This window comes from Gasterosteus aculeatus, chromosome 1, assembly GCF_964276395.1.
Source record: "Gasterosteus aculeatus chromosome 1, fGasAcu3.hap1.1, whole genome shotgun sequence".
NCBI classification, from domain to species: domain Eukaryota; kingdom Metazoa; phylum Chordata; class Actinopteri; order Perciformes; family Gasterosteidae; genus Gasterosteus; species Gasterosteus aculeatus.
Genome location: NC_135688.1, coordinates 23,591,781 through 23,611,509, shown reverse-complemented (window position 1 = coordinate 23,611,509; position 19,729 = coordinate 23,591,781). Strand labels below are relative to the sequence as shown.

Genomic DNA, 19,729 nt, shown 5'->3' with positions numbered 1-19,729 from the left:
TAAGGAGTCGCCTGGCTCTCGAAGCTTTGATAAATCCACCCGATGGAAACATGATTTCCTGCTTCCCATCTACACCAATCGGCGGATAAGAAGTCCTGATTTTGATCTTGATTTTAATGATGATAATGCTTTTCCCCTCACTGCTTAGTAATATCTCTACCACTCCATATCCTACTGTATGTCATCATAGGAGGAAGGTGACCATGATATTCACTGGGGTTATTATGCTATTCTTGTGCATTGTGATACGTCACCTTGTCACCTGTCTGGTGGACCTTTAATGAGGGGAAAGTGAAGGTGGAAGTCACCTCCAGAAGCAGACTCGTCCACGTGCTGGGTGTAAGTCCAGGGGAGGACAAAAGCAAAGACAAAGCCAAAACCCAGAGCAGAACCAGTGTCTAATTCCTCCATGCTTGGGATTCATTTTTTTGGCAGGTGGATTGTGGGTAAGCCCCAGTAACGCCTGAGGGGCGCCCTGTCCTGGCTTAAAACTAAGACCTCGGAGGCTTTTACTCCCGCCAAAATGTTCACCGGGGGTTCCCCTCACCTCTCCACTTGTAATGCACAGTAGCAGCGCGGCAGCCTCTCACACCCGCCAGCCCTCCCGCTTCCATTACCCCCGCTCATATCCCATGAAGCACGTGCCGATGGGCCTGTCCTACTTGGGTTCTACTTATTGATAAATGTGTCAGGGAAATCTGGAAAACCATTGATTTGTTGCGCTTTTGGGATTTTTTTTTTGTCTTCAGTTTGAAGTTGTCATTAAGGGCAAGAAATCACTTTGTAATTGGAGACATTTTACTGATGCAATGGAATTTGGTGAATTCTGTCTTTTAAGGACTTTATATGACCTTATCTCTCTACGCTGTGAATTCCGAGTTCCTCCTGCTGCTTGTACAACCTCCTAGTGTCAAACAAAATTGTCTCTTCTGACTGTATTTCCTCTCTGTGTACCCCCCGCCCCCGCTTTATTAATGCTTGAACCCTCAGGCCCTCCAGGTGGCTCTGGCTGAACACCAAGGGGAGGTGGACTACCTGACCTCAGCGGTGGAGCAGGTCTTCCAAAAAGCTCCACCTGACATCAGCCAAAAGTGAGATATGGGGAATAAAAACACACACAGTGGGAAGGGTTGGACTCAAGTCAAATACGACTCTTCTCAAAACACTCATTAGACATAGAAACCACATAGAAACCAATCTAAATGTTCTTTGTCTGTCTTTCTTTAGCTATAGAATCCATTGAATCAGAGAAACTACATACGAGATAGATCGCTGTGTCAGCAGTGCCTAACAACCACACAGCCATGAGACACTGACCAACTTAAAACACATTCTCATCCATTCTATTCCACAACAACAAAACAAAATGTAAGAAGTAAAGTAAAAAGTAAAGCACAAGGCAAAAGAAAAGACATTTAAAGATCATTGACTAAAACATCAATAACAGACAAAACTGACAAAACAGACAAAATCAAAACTATAAACAAGTTAAGAATTCAATAAAAGTTAGTGTTTGAGTTTATGAAATAAGCAGTAGTAAATTGCAGACATGCCACGGCTTAGTCCCTGATCCTCTTTTTAATTCCGTCAAGTGAAGTTTTTTATGTTCCCAGAATCAAGGTTCCACCCAAACCTTTCTTTAGTTGTTTTGAAAAAACCTCCTCCTTGAACCTGGTTCAATGAAAACCAGCCGCCAACAGAAAAAAGCCTTGAGTGAATTTGAAGCCGCTGAGAGTCTCTGAACCACCTTGTGTCCTTTGCTGCAGGTATCGCATGGAGATGGAATCTGTCCTGGCGCGTTGGAGGCGACTGGGAGCCACGCTGACGGACAACGGCCAGAGACTCAAAGAGCTCACGGCCAAGCTGCTGCAGTTTGAGGTGAGAGGAGCCTTAATGATTGCTTGATCTGCCTGCTTTTCTCTTTTCATTTTTAAAATCCCCGTTCCCCGTCCCACCATCCCAGAACGACGTCAGGACTTTGAAGAAGTGGATGGCCGACGTGGACGTGTTCCTGAACGAGGAGTGGCCGGCCCTGGGAGACTCCGAAGCTCTGGAGAAGCAGCTGGAGCAGTGCACGGTGAGCAGGCCGACGCGTCTCCACGGGACCTTAGGATTCAGCCTCCAAATACTTCTGAAATAGTCACTTCTCTACCTGTTTAACCTTGGTCCCACCTGGCCAGGCTCTGGTGAATGACATCCACACCATTCAACCCAGCGTCAATGGCATCAACGAAGTGGGTCTGTACCTAAAGAAAGAAGCCGAGCCCCCCTTCGCCATCCACATCCAGAAAGAACTGGACGAGCTCAACGGCCAGTGGGAGAATGTCTGCAAACAGGCGAGTGGCCTTCATCCCGACAGGGGAGAGTTGGGGGGGGGGTTCCTGCTTCCTGCTTCCTGCTTCCGTTTTGACTTTGAGTTTCTCCCTCTAAGGCTTACGCTAAGAAGTCGGCACTGAAAGGCGGCCTCGATAAGACCATGGCCCTGAGGAAGGAGATGCAGGAGATGCAGGAGTGGATCAACCAGGCCGAGGAGGACTACCTAGAGAGGGACTTCACGTACAAGACGCCGGAAGACCTACGCAGGGCTGTGGAGGAGCTCAAGGTACGTGCCCATGAACAGTCTATTGCTGCCATGATAACGTCCGTTTAGTTTTTTTTCTTAGGTTAATACTGAATTTACATTTCGGTGTGAGAGTTTGACATCGTCCCGATCCCAATGTTCCCCCTTGTGACCCGCTGTCACATGGTTGAGTGTTTGAGGGGCTCTCTGGCAGCCATTTGGGGCCCTCGACCAACCCTTTCCGTGAGTCTGCATTAGACGCTAACTTTGCGAGAGGGAATCGCCCACGAGTCATTGCAAGTTGACTCTTTGGCGGGAGCGAGGAGACGATGGCTTTTGTAATGTTCCTTTGGGCTCTGTTTTTAAATGTTAATTCAGCCTTCCTTTGCCATATATTCTGTATAAAAACAACAAAAAGGACTTTCACTCCTGACACGTAAAGGTACATTCTTTCCAGATGCAGAGACAACCATTCCGGTGGTGTTCCACACAGTATTTACGCCTGTATTTACACTGTCATACTGTTATTCATTCCATATTTGTAATGATTGACAGTCACAGTGTTGAAAATAACTTGTATATAGATAAATATACATAGATATGTATATAGATAACGGTTATATATATTTCCTCAATGTCAAAAAATATTTTTTACTTGTGTACATTTTTCTTCAATTTCCGGTGCCTGTTCACGGTCGTTCTGACAAGGAAACGGATTTCACTCTAATGCTAATCCCCTCCACTCCCCTCTGCCTTTCCTCTGCTCCCTCCTTTCTCTAAAGAAACTCTTTTCGCTCGCTTATTCTCTTAATCCTGCCCGACTCCCGCTCCTCCCCCTTCCTTTGGGAAACGGTTATCTACACTCCGGCATCCATTGATTCGTCTCTCTCTCTCTCTCTCTCTCCCTCCCTCGATCTCTTTACACTCGCGCGGCTTCGTCAATAGGCACGTTGTTTGTGTATCCGCTCCTCCATCCGTTAAGTCCTCTGCCTCCCCTCCTTCCCCCCGCCTCTCCTCTCTCCCCCCGTCCGGATGCCTTCTGAGAGAGTTTTATTGACAATCTAAATCAACTGAGACCTGAGTTTCCCAGAGTGCCTCGGGGCGACCTGTTTGACTCTGGCAAACACTTCCTCTGTCACTCCATCAGAGGGCCCAGGAGGAGGTCCACTCCAAGGAGCTGAAGGTCAAGCTCCTGACCGACAGCGTCAACAGCTTCATCGCCAAGGCTCCGCCCACGGCCCACGATGCCTTGCGCTCTGAGTTGGATGTGCTGACGGCAAACTACCAGCGCCTGTGCAGCAGGCTGGATGGGAAATGCAAAACTCTGGAGGTACTTTATTCAGTTCTTCTGGGATCATTTGATGTTAGGTTGATCACAACAGAACCCCCCCCCCCCAAGAAACCCCCTGGAGACATAGCAGTGTAAACACAACACCGTTTAACTATTTATTTATTTATTAAGCGTGTGTCTTCAAAAATGCAGGAATTACATACACATTCACACACACAAACCCACATATGCATACACATATACCTTTTTCTCCCCCTCCTTCCCCTTTGTCTCTCCTCCCTCCATGTGACGGGCTCACTTTCCAGGTAATTTTGGTATCCAACGTGTGCGGTTGACTAGCTCGCTCTCACAAATGTTTATGTCTTTCATTCCTCTGACCCATAAATTCTCAATAGAGCATATTTGTCCTTTTGGAGTTTTGTTAGCCAATCGGTCTGCCTGTGATGACTGTGCGCGCGTGCCGTGGTGCAGGAGGTGTGGGCGTGCTGGTGCGAGTTGCTCTCCTACTTGGAGCAGGAAAACGCCTTCCTGGACCAGCTGGAGCAGAAGCTGGACGAGACGGAAAACCTCCAGGGAGGAGCGGAGGAGCTGCAGGAGGCCCTCGATGTGAGTTTTAGAGACGGAGGCGGGAACCAGGAGATATGCGCGATAAGACAAGCTTCATGTCAGATTGGAGGGCGTAGCCAGGGGGGTATTAAAAGTTGACATCAGTTTGTGGGCTGTTTCTGTTTTTAAAACTTGTGTTCGGGGGCCGCCATGTGGGTTTTTTATGTGTCCAGTATGACATTTTTCAATCCAATTTGATTTTATGGTCTACTCTAATTGGATAACAATTTAATAAATGAAGATCTTTGATGAAGAATTGAAACCAGAGGAATCGGTCTCCATGAGAATGTTTGAGGCACTTCCTCATTGGCTTCAATTCTACAGAAAAAAAATGAAAAAAGAATTTTTTGTGTCAACTAGGAGTCAATGATAATAGCAGGCATTCAGAGGACGTAAAGTGTGTCATCTAATGTTGACATTATGCAGTACACACACCAAGAAAATGAAAAATAAAGGCGATTTAAATTGAATCTCAACCTTTCCTCTTCCTGGCTTTCTTAAAAATGTTTTAGGGTCAACCTCGACCCGTAGATGTGCTTAAACTGTGCTTTTGCAGACTGACTAGATGTTACATTATAAAGGGATTTTGGTGAGATCAAACAATGCGAAAAGGCGTAAAGCTTTTTATTTCGCTTTGTCCAGAGCATTGTCACTTAACGATCATGTCCTGCGTCAATCATCACGAGTCACCTTCAACAACAGCAACATGAGTTTCTATGCAACAAGAAATGAAAAGAACTTTCCAGTGGTATGTGTATGTGTGCTTGTGTCTCCCCGTGCACAGGGCCTGGAGGTTCTTCTGCGCCACCCGGAGGACAACAGGAACCAGATCCGGGAGCTGGCCCAGACGCTGATGGACGGAGGCGTTCTGGATGAGATAATCCAGCATAAACTGGACCTTTTCAACGCGCGGTGGGACGAGCTCATGTCCAGGGTAAGACACAACCACTTGTACATTCACAGGTGTCCCGGGCTGCCTTTGATGCTTTTAGAATGTTCTGCCAGTTCAATAATCCATTGTCGGATTCGGCAACAAATATTTGTGTTGTGTTTCTCCCGAATCCGTGGCGTGTCGGTCCCGAAAAAAAAAAAGTGGCGTGTCGGTCCCGAATGCCTATAGTCATGAGAATGCCCCCCGTTACCATGTATTGTCAGGAGGGCACCTTCCGTTGCCATAGTAGTTATGATGGGATGAAAAGTCATCGTAATAACGCAGGACTTCGTCCAGTGCTGTTTCCATGGGGACGCTTTAAGTGAAGTTTTGCTTCGAAAGCTTTATCTTATAAAGGCTCAACGGCGGAATTTTGAGCAGTTCAGGAATTCAAGTTACTGCAGCGACCAAGGACGGTCCATTCATAAACGTCTTTTCAAATGTGTGTTTTTTTAAATTAAAAGTAAAGTTGTTTAAAATGTATTTTATTCCTCCCAGCCCTTTCATTTTAGTTAATTTCCTTTTCAGTAAAAGTATTCTGTGCTCCCGCCTTGAAGGTTACACTTTACACTCGCTGAAGTGAGAGATCATCAGGTGTGCCGTGGGAAAATGTCCAATTTAATACAGTGGCTGGCCTAGTCATTAAATACTCGGTAACGTAAGAATTACCTTTAAGATGGTAGAATTAAATGATGCACGAGAGAGTTTGACTATCACTATTGCATCTCTATGTGGGGAAATGAGGGGCGGAGCATCAAGCCCTCTTGCTCCACACCGAGAGCAAAGCGCTGTGTACGAGCTGCTAAAAGTGTTTTTGGCTGATGAGAGGTGCGATGCGGTGATGGGTGTTGTGCGCGTGGCGAATATATTTCAGCACCTGAATGAACTGAACACAAACAAATTGCATGCAAACCTGCTCGCAAGACAAAATAAGATGGGTTCCGTTCGAAAAAGTGCTGGCCAATCGCGGCGTGTTCCCCCTCAGTTAGAAATGGCGCAGAGAAGTCAAAACTGCTGCACTGTGGGAGATGATGGGTTCAAAACTCTTAAGGAGAAGTTGTCAATTTATTTCCTCCCAACCTCCACTAAAGACCTTGACAGCGTTAGGGTATCGCTCTGCAACAGCTTTTGCAAAGGACGTGACATTAGCAGAACGGACTGACTGAAAGCTGAGCATTGCTCATCTACCTTGGAACAATTTTAGTTTGGCTGTTGCCAAGGAGTTCACCATTTTACACCACATATCTTTGTGAGATGAACTTTTCAAGCATGGTCTTGATAAAAACTAGTAAAACTACATCTCTCTTCCCTGCTGCACGTCTTCCTCTACTTCCTCTCCCCTTTATTTCGTACCCCGTCAATTTCTTCTCCACCCCTTTGCCCTTGTCCTCCTCCTCTTCCTCTCCCAACGTCTTCCTCCGTCTTCCTCCTAGCCACCGTAAGCCGTCATTGGCGGCGATGCCTTCTCAGCCTCCTGTGGTGATCCTCTGTGACGGATTAGTTACACTCGCACCCCGAGACACACACACACACACACACACTCTCCTTGCCCGCTGGGTGGATCCTCTCTCACAATAGAAGCAGATTAATGTTCTCCTCGCAACCAGATAAGCCTCCCTTTTGTTTGTCTACCCATCGGTGACATCCTCTGTGTGTGCGTGTGTGTGAGAGAGAGACACACACACACTTTTATTACAGACTTTTTTGTGTTTTTTTGGGAGGACGTGTTGCAGCGTGTATTGTCTTTGGTTGTGTGTCAGCATGTGTGCATGCGAGGTAATGGCGGCCTGCTCTGAGCCCTGTTTGTTGGTCATCTGTAAGAGGAAGAGGAGAGTTTGAGTACTCTGTACAAGACAGATGGAGATCCAAATATGGCCTTAACCTTTTTCTTTTCCTCTATTTTATTTTATTCAAACTAAATCATCGCTAGCTGAAGAAACATTCTTGGATGTCTTTCTTTTGTGGCTGGTTTTAAGCACGAAACACTTCATAATGTACAGGAGCAAAGAGACGTGGCAGTGGAATAAGTACATAATCTTGTACATAATCTTGTTATATCAATGTCCCACTTAAGAAATAAATCCACCCCCCCTCCTTCAAAAAAGCAAAAAGCAAGGTTTCCCCATATCTGCGTCTGCGTTTCTACAGATCAAAGAGACCCTTTTTTCATTTCAGCTTCTCCTAAAACGGCCCCCCGGGACCCGCCATGAGGGGGCCGCGCTGGAACAAAAAGCCCTCGCTTGCCGCCTCGCCACCGGCGGTTTCTGACACGCGGCTGTTAAGCGAGCGGCGAGTCCTCCGTCTCTCGTTCGTTTGTGTGTGTCTATGTGAGAGCGAGTGAGCGATAAGTAATAAGGGAATGTGAGATGAGAATATTAATTCATGGGCCTATAATCGAAATCGAAACGCAGTTGATCGCCACAGGGAAGGTTGTTATCAATGTTTGTCTAAATAGTTAATCTCCCCACACTTCTCATTTCGTACGTTATCAGCGGGGACGCATCTGTTGGTGACACAAGGAGAGCTGTGTGTGTGTGCGCGTGCTCATAGGGCTAAACTTAGTCATTATCCCTCGGAGAAGACTTAGCATGCTCGCCTGTAACCCCTCTCACGTATTGCGATAGGTCCATTCACTAGTTAATCTTCCAGGCAGTCACCAAGAACACTTCAGTTGTTGCCAGGGGAGACGGATGTTTGTCCCAGGCGGACAGGTTGTCAGAGGAGCGTCGTTTCTTTGCGTTGTCAACTGCGGTGCGGCCGCTCGCAAACAGACGCCATGAAAGAGAAACCCTGCTATCCGTCCTTCTTGAGGGTACATGCAGCATGTGTGTGTGTGTGTGTGTGTGTGTGTGTGTGTGTGTGTGCGTGTGTGTGACTTAAAGCGACGTACACAGGTTAGTAATCGCTCTTTTAAAACAATGAAGGAAGATATTGCAACTTTGATTCAAGTGTTTTAAAATTGCATTCTTTCTTATGGCCAGCAGGGGGAAACTCTACCGGTTGCAAAATCAAGTCATGTCTATCCAAGTCTCCGAGAAAATGACTTCTCACATAGTGAGAAGCAGAGTGCCCTCTTTGAGCGTGGCTACCTTGTGATTAACAGGTTACTTCCACTCACGCTGCGCAGCATTCCAAACATGCTAACTGCTGTTCACTTGTCGCGAAAAAATCTAGAGGGCGAAGGCCAAAACCGTTTAAAGCTCAGGGCTTCAGAGTGGGAGTCCAAAAACCCACAGGGGAGTCGTTGGTAGAAAATGTTTCCTTTGTTTTGAGATGTGTGAGCAACATTGACAAGGTGTGATGTGTTGTTGTTTTTTCCCCCCCAGGCGGTCCTAAGGCAGAAGGAGCTGGAGAAGAGCGTCCAGAGGGCTCAGGAGAACGACAAGACCCTGAGGAACATCCAGGACTCACTGGCCCACACCGACCGCCACCTCACTGCGTACCTGGCCGACCACATCGACGCTCTGCAGATACCGCAGGAGGCTCAGGTCAGTCGGCGTGGAATGCGAAGGAATGTTTTTTGTTAAAAGACATCAAGTTCAACAGGGCTGACAAAACAACCACCCGACCTTTTGCTGGATCCGCCAAGTCGGACTAACTGGGCGAGGGATACTCATCATACAGACACAAAGAGACATGAGGGTGGAAATACTTGGATTGTGGATTATACCTGCAAACTCATCGTGAATCATGTTGATTCTAGGTTGTTTTTTGGGGGGGGGGGGATCAACTGCCGGCCAGCGCCAGGATGGAGTGGGACAAGGAGAAACGGTGATGTTGTGATCTTTGCAATAGTGATTGAAGTTAAATGAAGCCCCCCCCCGTGTCACCCTTTTCACCCCTAATGAGTTTGCAGGTATGCATGATACAGATCTTCAGTGTGTGTGAGTGTGTGTGGGGGGATGGCGGGCATGCAGGGACCAGGGAACCTGCGAGAGAACGTAGAATGCTCTATTTCTCTTCCATGTGTGTACAAGACCACAATTTCTCAATCTCTCTCTCTCTCTCTCTCTCTCTCTCTCTCTCTCTTCTCACGCGGGGGAGGGTGAGATCAGGATTGGATTTCGGTGGCGTGGATGAGCATATGTGATTACAGAACACTTGATATTTAAGGGTAGCAGGGTGACAGAGACCAGGTGTGAGTTTGTGTGTCTGTGAGAGAGAGCTTTTGATGGTCCTCTCCTCTTTACACCAAGAAGACCAAAGAGCTAATTGTAGACTTCCGGAAGAAAGCTGGCACACACATGCCCATCCACATCAACGGGACGGAGGTTGAGCGTGTCGCCAGCATTAAAGTTCCCGGGTGTCCCCATCTCTGAGGACCTCTCTTGGACCCTCAACACCTCATCCCTGGTAAAGAAAGCACACCAGCGTCTCTTCTTCCTGAGGAGACTGAAGAAGGCCCATCTGTCTCCTCAGATTCTAGAGAATTTCTACCGCTGTACCACAGAGAGCATCCTTACAAACTGCATCTCAGTACGGTATGGCAGCTGCTCTGTCGCGTATGCCGTTATATTTGTGCCACAATCCTGAGCGCGTAATTTTAAGTTTTGAGCACAGAGAACTATATTTTAGCAAAGAAAAACATATTCCGTGCGCGCAGTTTACTGAGGTGCCGTCTCCACAAACTGGTTTTCTGCGCGCAGGCAGCCGTTGCTGCGCTCTCTCCACCTCTTCACGCTGCGCTCGCTCGACGTTTCACTCACGCGCTCGCTCGACTTGCAGCAGCGTTACATTTGTGCCACAAAACCAACCAATCAGAGAATTAAAGAAGGTCCATTGTGATTGGCTGTTGGTCTCCAATCACAACGCTAGTAGAACTCCCTACAGCATCGCGGAAGCTCAGCGAGTTGTTGAAGTTTGCAGCATTTGTGCTAAATGCTAATGGACTGGATTAAAACACGTGCTGTTCTCATCATTTGCCTCGGTCATGTCTGATGGTGGCTAGCCGGACTTCTAATATCACTTTTTTTCGTCTTCTTTAGGAAGCGTTGTGATATCTATTTATTCACCTATTACACTTTACATATGCACATACTCTGCACTTTTTGCTATTTTGCACTTCTGGTTGGATGTTCAACTGCATTTCCTTGCTTTAGTTCTTGTACCCTGTGCAATGACAATGAAGTTGAATCTTAATCTAAAAAATCTAATTTAGTTGATGCCTCCTGCCACCTAGTGGCCAGCAAAAGGAGGTACACTATCAAGCCGTACCAACTTTATTGGATTTAGTTTCATGTTCCAGACGGATCTTATTAAATTGACTGAACATAACTTAATATGAGACCTTGTTTGGCCGTCATTCCTAAAAGCCGATCTGGCTTTTGAGTCTTTGTTTGTGCGTTTTTTACAGAAAATCCAGTCGGAGCTTAGCGGCCATGAAGCGACCCTGGAGGACATGAGGAAGAAGAACGAGGACAAGAAGCCGTCCCACAGGATCCTGGGACAGATCGACCTTACCCAGGTACAACACACACTCACACTATATGTATGTTTAGACCCCTTGAGAAAACACTTTGGACTCTAAAGGTCCAAAAACCTTGAGATAAAAAACAGAACCCGCCCCAGTCGGTTCGTCCAGCTGGTAGACCTTATGAAAGTGTCCAGGGGTTTTTCTGCAACCTTCCAAGTGTGATCCACGCGTTGGGCGACGCTTCCACTGACCGGCCCGAGCTTGAAGGTGAAAACCATCTGGAGGTGTGATGGTTGAAAGAAGTGAAGGAGAAGCAGACTGAATTAATAAATGATGGTATCCAGGTTGCTGCCCCCCCCTCAGTACCACACGGCCTCTCGGCTCTCCCTTCACAACTTCTCTTCCCCTTTACTCCCACAGAAAATGCTGACCGACGTGTGGACCAAGTTCCGGCTCTTCCAGAAGCCGGCCAACTTTGACACCCGCCTGGCCGAGTGCGAGCGCCTGCTGGCCGGAGTCAAGAGCCAGGTGGGGGTGCTGGACATCCGGAGCGTGGAGCAGGACGTGGTGCAGTCGCAGCTGGACCAGTGCATGGTGGGTCACATTGCGCCCGATCAGTTGTCCTGATCCCGTGTTCAGCCTCCCCCTTACCCTCCTCCCCCCCACCCACTGTGTGTGTTTCAGAAGTTGTATAAGGTGCTGAGCGAAGTGAAAGGGGAGGTGGAGACGGTGATCAAAGCGGGGAGACAGGTAGTCCAGAAGCAGCAGACGGAGCAGCCCAAGGATCTGGACGACAGGGTGACCGCCCTCAAGCTGCTCTACAACCAGCTGGGCTCTCAGGTACACACACACGCGCGCGGCCATGGACACACACGTGTCCACTTTGGATACAGATGTTGTGCCCTTTTATGTCATGGAGGTCACTGAGAGTAAACTGGAGCTGGAGAAGAGTCTGAAGTTGTCCAGGAAGCTGCGCAAGGAGCTGAACGGGCTGACGGAGTGGCTCGCCGCCACCGACGGCGAGCTGACGCGGCGCTCCGCTGTGGACGGCATGCCTGGCGACCTGGAGGCCGAGGTGGCGTGGGCGCAGGTACGAGGTGCACACGTTTGCGTGGTTGGATTTGGCGTTGTCCGTTACCGACTATTTATTTGCTTTCCCTCAACACTAGTCGGGAAAAGAAAGACACCAGGGGGAAGGATTGTTGTATGTCGACTTATAGAAATGTGCAAAGAGGAGATGCAGAGGTCCTCCGAGCTTCTCCCTGTCCTTTCTTCCTCCGCAGTCCGTCCACGGGGAGACTGAGAGGCGCCAGCCGCAGCTGCAGACCGTGGCGGAGCTCGCCGAGGCCCTCAAGGCGGTGCTGCGGGGCCACGGGGGCCTGGTGGATGACAAAGTCAGTCTGCTGCACTGCAACTGGATCGCGGTCACGTCCAGAGCGGAAGAGTGGCTCAACCTGCTGCTGGTGGGAGAAAGGGAAAAATTATAATTCACAAAACAAGCATTTTGTATTTTTTGCCTGTGCTAAAAATAAAGGTCTAAAAATAACCGTTAGAAGACGTTGAAATAAACACTTTCAACACCTCTCTCTATCTCAGGACTACCAGCGGCAGATGCAGAAGTTGGATGGAGAGATAGAGGGAGTGAATGGGTGGATTGACGGCGCGGACAAGAAGATGGACGAGATAGACAGCCGGGGACCCAACGATGCTGTGCTCAAGGTTGTAAAACGTCTCATTGTTTTTACGCATGTTGTGTGTGATCTACGTCTCAGAGATCCATGCCGGGTTGTGGGGATAATAAACGCCATTCATTCCTGTCAACGGTTGGTGTTAAGAGGCTGTAAAACGTCTAAAATGCCCAAATCCACACAGGGTATCCTCCTCCTGTGTGTGGAGATGCATTTCCATCCTTGTGGAGGATGAAATCACTTGTGCATACAAATGATCGCTTTTATTGCCCCGCCCAAAAAGGTGTTGCGAGCGGAGCTGGAGCTGACCAGGCGTAAGGTGGAGGAGGTGAGGAGTCTGGCCCGGGACCTCATGTCCACACGGGGGGAGAACTGCCAGGCCCAGGTGGGACCCAAAGTGGAGCGGCTCGACCGCAGGTTCGATACCGTGGCTCAGCGCATCGCCTCCGGACTGGTAGGGAGGGGCTAACGGCCAATAAGCACACACACACTAACAGGCGGATAGGATCAGCTGTTGTTTACCATTCTGATGTGCAAACACTTTTTTTCTACTGATTGTAATCCAACTATTTCTATGAAGTTTAAATTCAAGCTTCCACTAAATAGGGTTGTCGTGCCGCAGGGGTAGAGAGGGTGCGCTGGGAACCACAAGGTTGGTGGTTCGAGTCCCGGCTGCTCCATGTACCATGTTGAAGTGTCCCTGAGCAAGACACCTAACCCCTAATTGCTCCCCAGGCAAAAAGGTAAAAAGCCATGGGTTAAAAATGCAATGTAAGTCGCTTTGGATATAAGCCTCAGCTAAATGATCTGTAATAATAATGTAATAAGATAGAAAACCAAAGGCTTCCTAAATTGACTTCAAAGTCTTAATAAAAATAAACTCTTTCTAAATATGCTTTTAACCCACAGACCAGAAACTCTCACTAAATTTACATCAAACTCCGACCAAATCTACTCCGACCACTCCATACTAATAGACTTCCTCTAGGCCACTAATGATCATCTGTGTGCGTGGCAGACGGCAGCATCGGCCAAGGAGCTGGAGCAATACCACAGCGAAGTACAGATCTGGCTGGAGCTCCTGGAGGAGGAGGTCAAGCAGGGGGAGAACCTTAAGGAGGAGGACTTCCAGGAGAACAAGGTCCCACACACTGTAACGGAATAATGACTTTCGCTCTCACTCTATGTGCACACTTTTACTGAACATGTGTGGGTGTGTGTCTGTTCTGTAGGACTGTGAGGAAGGTGCAGTGAAGGAGCTACTGTTAAAGGGCGAGACTCTGCAGAAGAGAGTCCCGAATCCGGACAAGCGAGAGCAGATCCGACTGAAGCACAACGAGCTGAAGAGCAAGTACAGCACCGTCAAGGTAGACCACGGCTTCTGCATCTTAAGATCGAATAGCTTATTCTATTCATTTTTTAAAGGGGTTGCATCACCAGTAGATGTATTGACCTACAGTAGATTCATTTTTAGAGAGACGCACAGGAGGAACTGCACTTAAAACGACACGTATATCTATATCAGTTTGAGTTTATACTACATTGCAGCTTTTTTCTACCACTATTTTCCTTGCCGTCAGACAGCCCCTTTGCCTCAAGTAAGCCTTTAAAACGCCAACGTCATATACTGAAGTAACAGATCAAGGCCGAGGAAGAACACATGTTAAAAGTACTTTGCCAATGTAGTCTGGTGGCTCTGAATCTTTATAAAAAATATATTTTCTATTCTTTTTCCTATTTTTCTACACATCGACTTTAGGTAAAACTCCAGATACCCCAGTTAAGAAGCCCCCCACCTTCACAAAATCAGCGCTATTCCTTTGGCCTAGCATAAAGACACCTGGATTAGTCCAAAGGGAACAAAATCCTCTTACCAGCCCCTAAAACTCAATAACTGCTGTATCTCTTTGTGTGTGTGTGTGTGTGTGTGTGTGTGTGCGTGCAGGACCTGCGCGTGCTGAGGAACAGGAAGGCGTTGGCCATCGCTCCTCAGTGGTACCAGTACCGAAGGAAGTCCCACGACCTGCTGGCCTGGCTGGACGACATCCAGCGCAGCGTGGACCAACTGCCCGACCCCCCCGAGGGAGAGAGGGTGAAGGTGAAAGAACACGCACACATAAATAAACTACTCTTTTTGTTAAGCTGGTCTGTTTCAGCTTTATGTCCAATCTGCTCTTTACTTCTGTCCTCCTCATCCCCCCTCCTCTCCATCTCAATCCGTCTGTCTCTCACTTCCTGTTTCTTTCAATCTTTTTGTCATTGTACAATTCACCTGTGAAAGAACTTTTTTCTTTTTTTTTCTCACTTTCGTGATCATTCCTTTGGGATGCGGACCTTCTTCAGATCTATTTAAAGATCTATTTTTGTCCCCATTGGGAGACAACAGCTTTTGCTTTTAGCTGGAAAGACACTTGGTCAAAAGTGTTCAACCATAACGTTAATAAACTATGAATACATTATTTGTGAAACAGTAACTATTTTTTGCACCACCAAGTTCAAGGTCAATTGTTACAATTCTTCAGGATTGATAATCAGAATGTAATATTATGCATGATCTAGTTAATATTTGTTGTACATCATAAGATACATTTTCACTTTCTCTTAATTTTATTTAAAATTTAAAAAAATAATTTTTTTAATCAGATTAAAGCTATAAAATACTGTACTGTAATATGTATATAAGAAATCTGAACTTGACTTGGCCCCATAGAATTCCATCTTATCCTTGAGCCCTGTACATCCTTGATTATACATTGATAGTGATGCATTTGAGTTGGTGGTGGAAAGGTCTGACGGAGGAGCCCCCACCTCCACCCGTTTTTCTGCCCCGCCTGACTCTCTGTGTGTGTCTTTCACTTTTCAGATGATCACTATGACATTTCGCTAAGCCGACGTCCGGCTCGCTCGCCTCAGACTACCCTGTCATTGCCACAACCGAGATTCCTGTCTGTCTGTCTGTCTGTCTCTCTGTCCATCTATCTGTCGGTCCATTTGTCTGTCTTTCGGCTCATCTTACCTGTCTCTCTGTCTCTCAATTACCTCTGCAACCCTCGCCAGCTCAGACCCCTCCCACCTACTCCAGTTATTGTACTCCTGCTCCATGTAAATAAAGTCTGACGGCAGTGTGCTCCCCCTCATTTATCAAAGCACTCTCTAATTTCTTATGGATTGTTGAAATGGCGATACACTCAGTAAAATATTAAGAGACACTATAAATCTTGTTTGACACTGACAAACTTGATATCTCAATGTGTTGTGGGTCTGTGTGTGAACAATGTTGATGTTTTATTATTTTAATTATATATGATCACTATGTGTCTGTGAATGTGTATTATTCAGCATCAACATTACCCTCCCCATACCCCCCCATGTGGGTTCAGCATATAGAAAGTGACCCCCCCCCCTCGTTGATTTTGTTCAATAGGAAATTGGCACAGAGTTCGACAAGAAGAAGGAGGACCTTAACCAGGTGCAGGGCTTAGCCAATCAGCTCTCAGAAGCTGGAGCCACCAATCTAGTGGAGCCTCGCCAACTCCAGCTCAACACGCGCTGGCTTGAGGTGGAGGGCAGGTTCATACCCTTCAAGAGACACTGTGTGAGTTTCAATAGGCACGAATTCTATATACACTAACAGAGAATACTATACTAATCAGACCGGGTTGTAATACTCGTAGTACTGAGCTGGAAACATGTGAAAGACATTGTGAGTCTCTAACTAGGTATTGACATTGATTTCACTAACCATTAGCATGAAATTAGCAGACAGCTTCTAATAACTACCCAGTGAAGTTAATCAAGCTTAATATTAACCTTGCACTTTACAATTAGTCATAGAATAACAAATAAGTTAATCTGTTACTAAGTCATGGTAGAGCCATTTTTCTTGCGAATATAGGGCAGTACACTAAAATCAAGTTAGTTAAAGAAGACGTTTCTCCATATTCATCTGTAACAATAAACATTTTATGCATGGGTTATTCCGTGTTCTTCAATATTTTAGTTATGAAAAGACCAATATCACTGGACTTGACCCTTTAAGATACGATGACATCATTCAAGCAACATAATTTTAGTAATGTTCATTAATAAAATTAATTTAAGTCGAAAGTGGATTTTTCACTTTCAGAATAAAATGTGTAACTTTTTGTTCTTTTTTTTTGCATCTTCTCATTTACATGTCTTAATGTGATCATGCGAAGCACAGTCCAAATCTCATTGGTTTCTCTGTCTTGCTCTTGTGTCCCTGCATGCCACCCTCCCACCGAGTGCGCTCACACACACACACACACACACACACACACACACTGCTCGGCTAGCCAACCAATCACCTTACACTCACAAAGTTCCCTGATCTGCCGATCACTGAAGATGTATGTATCCTGTCAACCAATCACATGAATAAACCACTAACACCAGATGATATCCACTTGGATTAATGGCGCATCTGTCAAAATAAACCACAACAATACGTTGCCACACATCCGACCCCTGGAGACTGCGGCTAAGCATGTTTTATTTGAAACAAATACGGAGTGTATGTGCATTTAGTCCAAGTGGTGTAGAAGACAGAGAAGAGCAGACCAGCTCATCAGAGGAAGCTCCATTTTGAGTTTAGACATTTCTCTGTGCAGAGACTGAAAACACAAATTCAAGCCTTGAATTTATGACACAAATTAAAATTAAAAAAAAGATTGATTTCAATACTAAGAAAAGTGCAAACTTACATTAGTTTAAGTTTCAAGATGCAGATAAAAGGCATTTCTGTGAAAGCCAAACAGGCTTAGAATAAACTTCCCAGTGATAGTGAGACATCGTTAACCCACTAACCTGTGAACTAAGTCAACCTTCATTTCCATACAGGGGAAAGTGGTTTCCCTGCCGATGTTATTCAATTTTGCGGATTGTCTTCCTCAAACCTTGATACCGCTTCCTCTCATTTGCAAGGTTTGCTCTGCTTTCACGTCCCAAACACACGTCTTAAAGGTTCCAAATGAAACACGCTGTGTGAGAACAGGTGGGTCAGTGTGTGTGTACACTGAGAGCAGGCTTAGGCCTTTTGCTGAGAAATGGGATTCGTTGGATGACGGATAGTGGAGAGTCTGTCCCCTTGGGTTCAATTAATCAGTCCCAAACAAAGAAATCTAATAGATTTTTAAAAAATAATAATTTTATGGCCGCAGTATTACCCTTAAGTATAAGTTCACATATTCATTAAACAATGCCCTCACCCTCGTAAACACTGAAAGGATGGTAATTGCCATCAATCCACCTGTGGCACCTGGTGTTTAAACTAATAAAAGACAAGGAAGATATCATCCATAGTCCTTGATCTGTCTATGAGTTATATGCAGTATAAAAGGTACATTGTAGGGAAATAAAAATCAACAGGGGCAAAATTCTGAAAAAAAGAAACCACTTAATCTCTTCCAATTTTACTCCAGATTAAATTGGTACATTTGAGTAGAAAAATCCCAAATTTATTTTAAAAATAAATTAAATATCTTCTAGGATTATTACAGAAATACAAAATAGAAGGACTTCACAGGATCGATTTTTGCATCACAAAACTTGTCGACAGTGAAGTCATCGAGTTATTTGTATCTGAAGTGCCTTTGGTACAGGAAAGATGGCCCCTGAGCGACGATAAGCTTCTGTATATAATTCACATGTTGATATATTTTGCTCACGTTATTGAATAGTAGTGTTTGTAGAGTGATGCGATTGATCCAACTCTAAAACTAAACCAAAAAATCTCTCAATTTAACAACTAAACCTGGGAATATGTGAGTTTTTCAACGTATATATTTTTTTACTCTGAGATCTTCCCTCAGTGGCTTTTTAAAGTAGCGGTGGTGGAAGATGGTAGTGTTTAATTCCTCCACTGAAAGTAGTCTTTAGCTTAAAGACCCATCTTTTAAAAAAGTGCAAACTGTTTTGCGAAGCCAAGCCGCATGCTCTAGCTTCACATTAATTAATTAATTGTGTGTAGCGTTATCCATCACGTTAGTTTCTCCGCAAAATGTTTTACTTTTTCTTCGATATCTTATAACGTGCCCAACGTAAAAGCCGGTGTGATGTGTACAATAATAGGCAGCAGGGAAACGGGCCTTCCATTGCACCTCATTGCTCACAAGTGTCTGATGTCATTGAGATGCTTTAGATTACTGCAGATTGCTAATCTAACGAAAGGCTTTAATAGGAACTAAATCTGGATGTCATGGCCTCTGCGGCCTGCATTTTGACGAGAAAAAAAACTTTTAAGTGATGCAGTGAAAAAAATATATATTTCCTCCCTTTACCATTAGTAGGTAGGAAATATACATTTAAGCCACCAGATTGAGTGTGTACTCCATCAGCTGGTGAGTGATTCGGCCTGTCTTGACTAGCAATAAATTATCATTATTTATGTACTTTTAACCATGCTGATTTTCCCTTTTTTTATTCTGGGTTGTTTAAAAACAAATGTCATGAAGCAGTTGCTTGGATTACAGGAGCAGAGCAATGAGGTGAAATGAACATGGCCGAGTACCTCTGCACTGTGGGAGAGGAAGTTCCAGTTACTGTATTGTGTGTTGTGTATCGATTCCATTTGACATTTCAACAGTTGATCAAAATCTTAAACTACATCCAAGTTAGTTGACATGATTGTGAATGCGATCACGATACACAATACGGATTAATAACGTGTTTGAGTAGGGCTTTCCTGTGAAGTGTCACATGGTGTCTGACAGCCTTGAAAACAATCTGGGACTTCTAGTCATCATCTAAAATGTGTATTAAAAAAAATAAGTTCTACAGATATTTTCATACTACAAGATGTTCTGCTGATCCAAATTCTAAACATAATCTGTCTGTCCAATGTTTTTCTCTCTATGACACATTGATCGATTCATAGCTTCTATATATTTTCAAAGTTGCAAGGTATTTCAATGGTGAACTTGTTTGTTGATGTATTTTATTCTTTTGAATAACAATATGTTCTTCTGCTCTACCTCCCGATGCCCTCCTCTGTGTGCGTGGGTGTCCAGGAGTACGTCACAGAGCTGCAGGCTCTGCTCCGCTTGGTGTCGGAGACGGACTTCAAGCTGAACTCTCCTGAATTCTGGCCTGCGGCGTATTACAACCTGCCTCAGCAGGAACAGTGCCTGAAGGTCAGCTCCACTTTCACATGCACCGATAATATATGTAGTATTCCATAACATTGTGAACAATCGAGGACCAGGTAATACAAATAATAAAA

General features: G+C 45.5%; 1 protein-coding gene across 35 annotated transcripts in view; it reads left to right on the top strand.

The window, feature by feature from the left end:
* dmd (dystrophin) overlaps window positions 1-19,729 on the top strand; it is a 196,625-nt gene that overhangs the window by 123,872 nt on the left and 53,024 nt on the right. For all 35 annotated transcript variants that reach the window (XM_078095891.1, XM_040172762.2, XM_040172772.2 and 32 more), the window contains 21 exons: window positions 991-1,091; window positions 1,767-1,878; window positions 1,964-2,077; window positions 2,181-2,336; window positions 2,432-2,602; window positions 3,708-3,890; window positions 4,323-4,457; window positions 5,242-5,391; window positions 8,715-8,876; window positions 10,742-10,852; window positions 11,222-11,395; window positions 11,486-11,641; window positions 11,721-11,891; window positions 12,085-12,264; window positions 12,398-12,520; window positions 12,773-12,943; window positions 13,508-13,630; window positions 13,722-13,856; window positions 14,435-14,587; window positions 15,914-16,084; window positions 19,518-19,640. In XM_078095891.1, coding sequence (XP_077952017.1) covers window positions 991-1,091; window positions 1,767-1,878; window positions 1,964-2,077; window positions 2,181-2,336; window positions 2,432-2,602; window positions 3,708-3,890; window positions 4,323-4,457; window positions 5,242-5,391; window positions 8,715-8,876; window positions 10,742-10,852; window positions 11,222-11,395; window positions 11,486-11,641; window positions 11,721-11,891; window positions 12,085-12,264; window positions 12,398-12,520; window positions 12,773-12,943; window positions 13,508-13,630; window positions 13,722-13,856; window positions 14,435-14,587; window positions 15,914-16,084; window positions 19,518-19,640 — 3,075 coding nt within the window. The remainder of the gene's footprint in view (window positions 1-990; window positions 1,092-1,766; window positions 1,879-1,963; window positions 2,078-2,180; window positions 2,337-2,431; window positions 2,603-3,707; window positions 3,891-4,322; window positions 4,458-5,241; window positions 5,392-8,714; window positions 8,877-10,741; window positions 10,853-11,221; window positions 11,396-11,485; window positions 11,642-11,720; window positions 11,892-12,084; window positions 12,265-12,397; window positions 12,521-12,772; window positions 12,944-13,507; window positions 13,631-13,721; window positions 13,857-14,434; window positions 14,588-15,913; window positions 16,085-19,517; window positions 19,641-19,729) is intronic.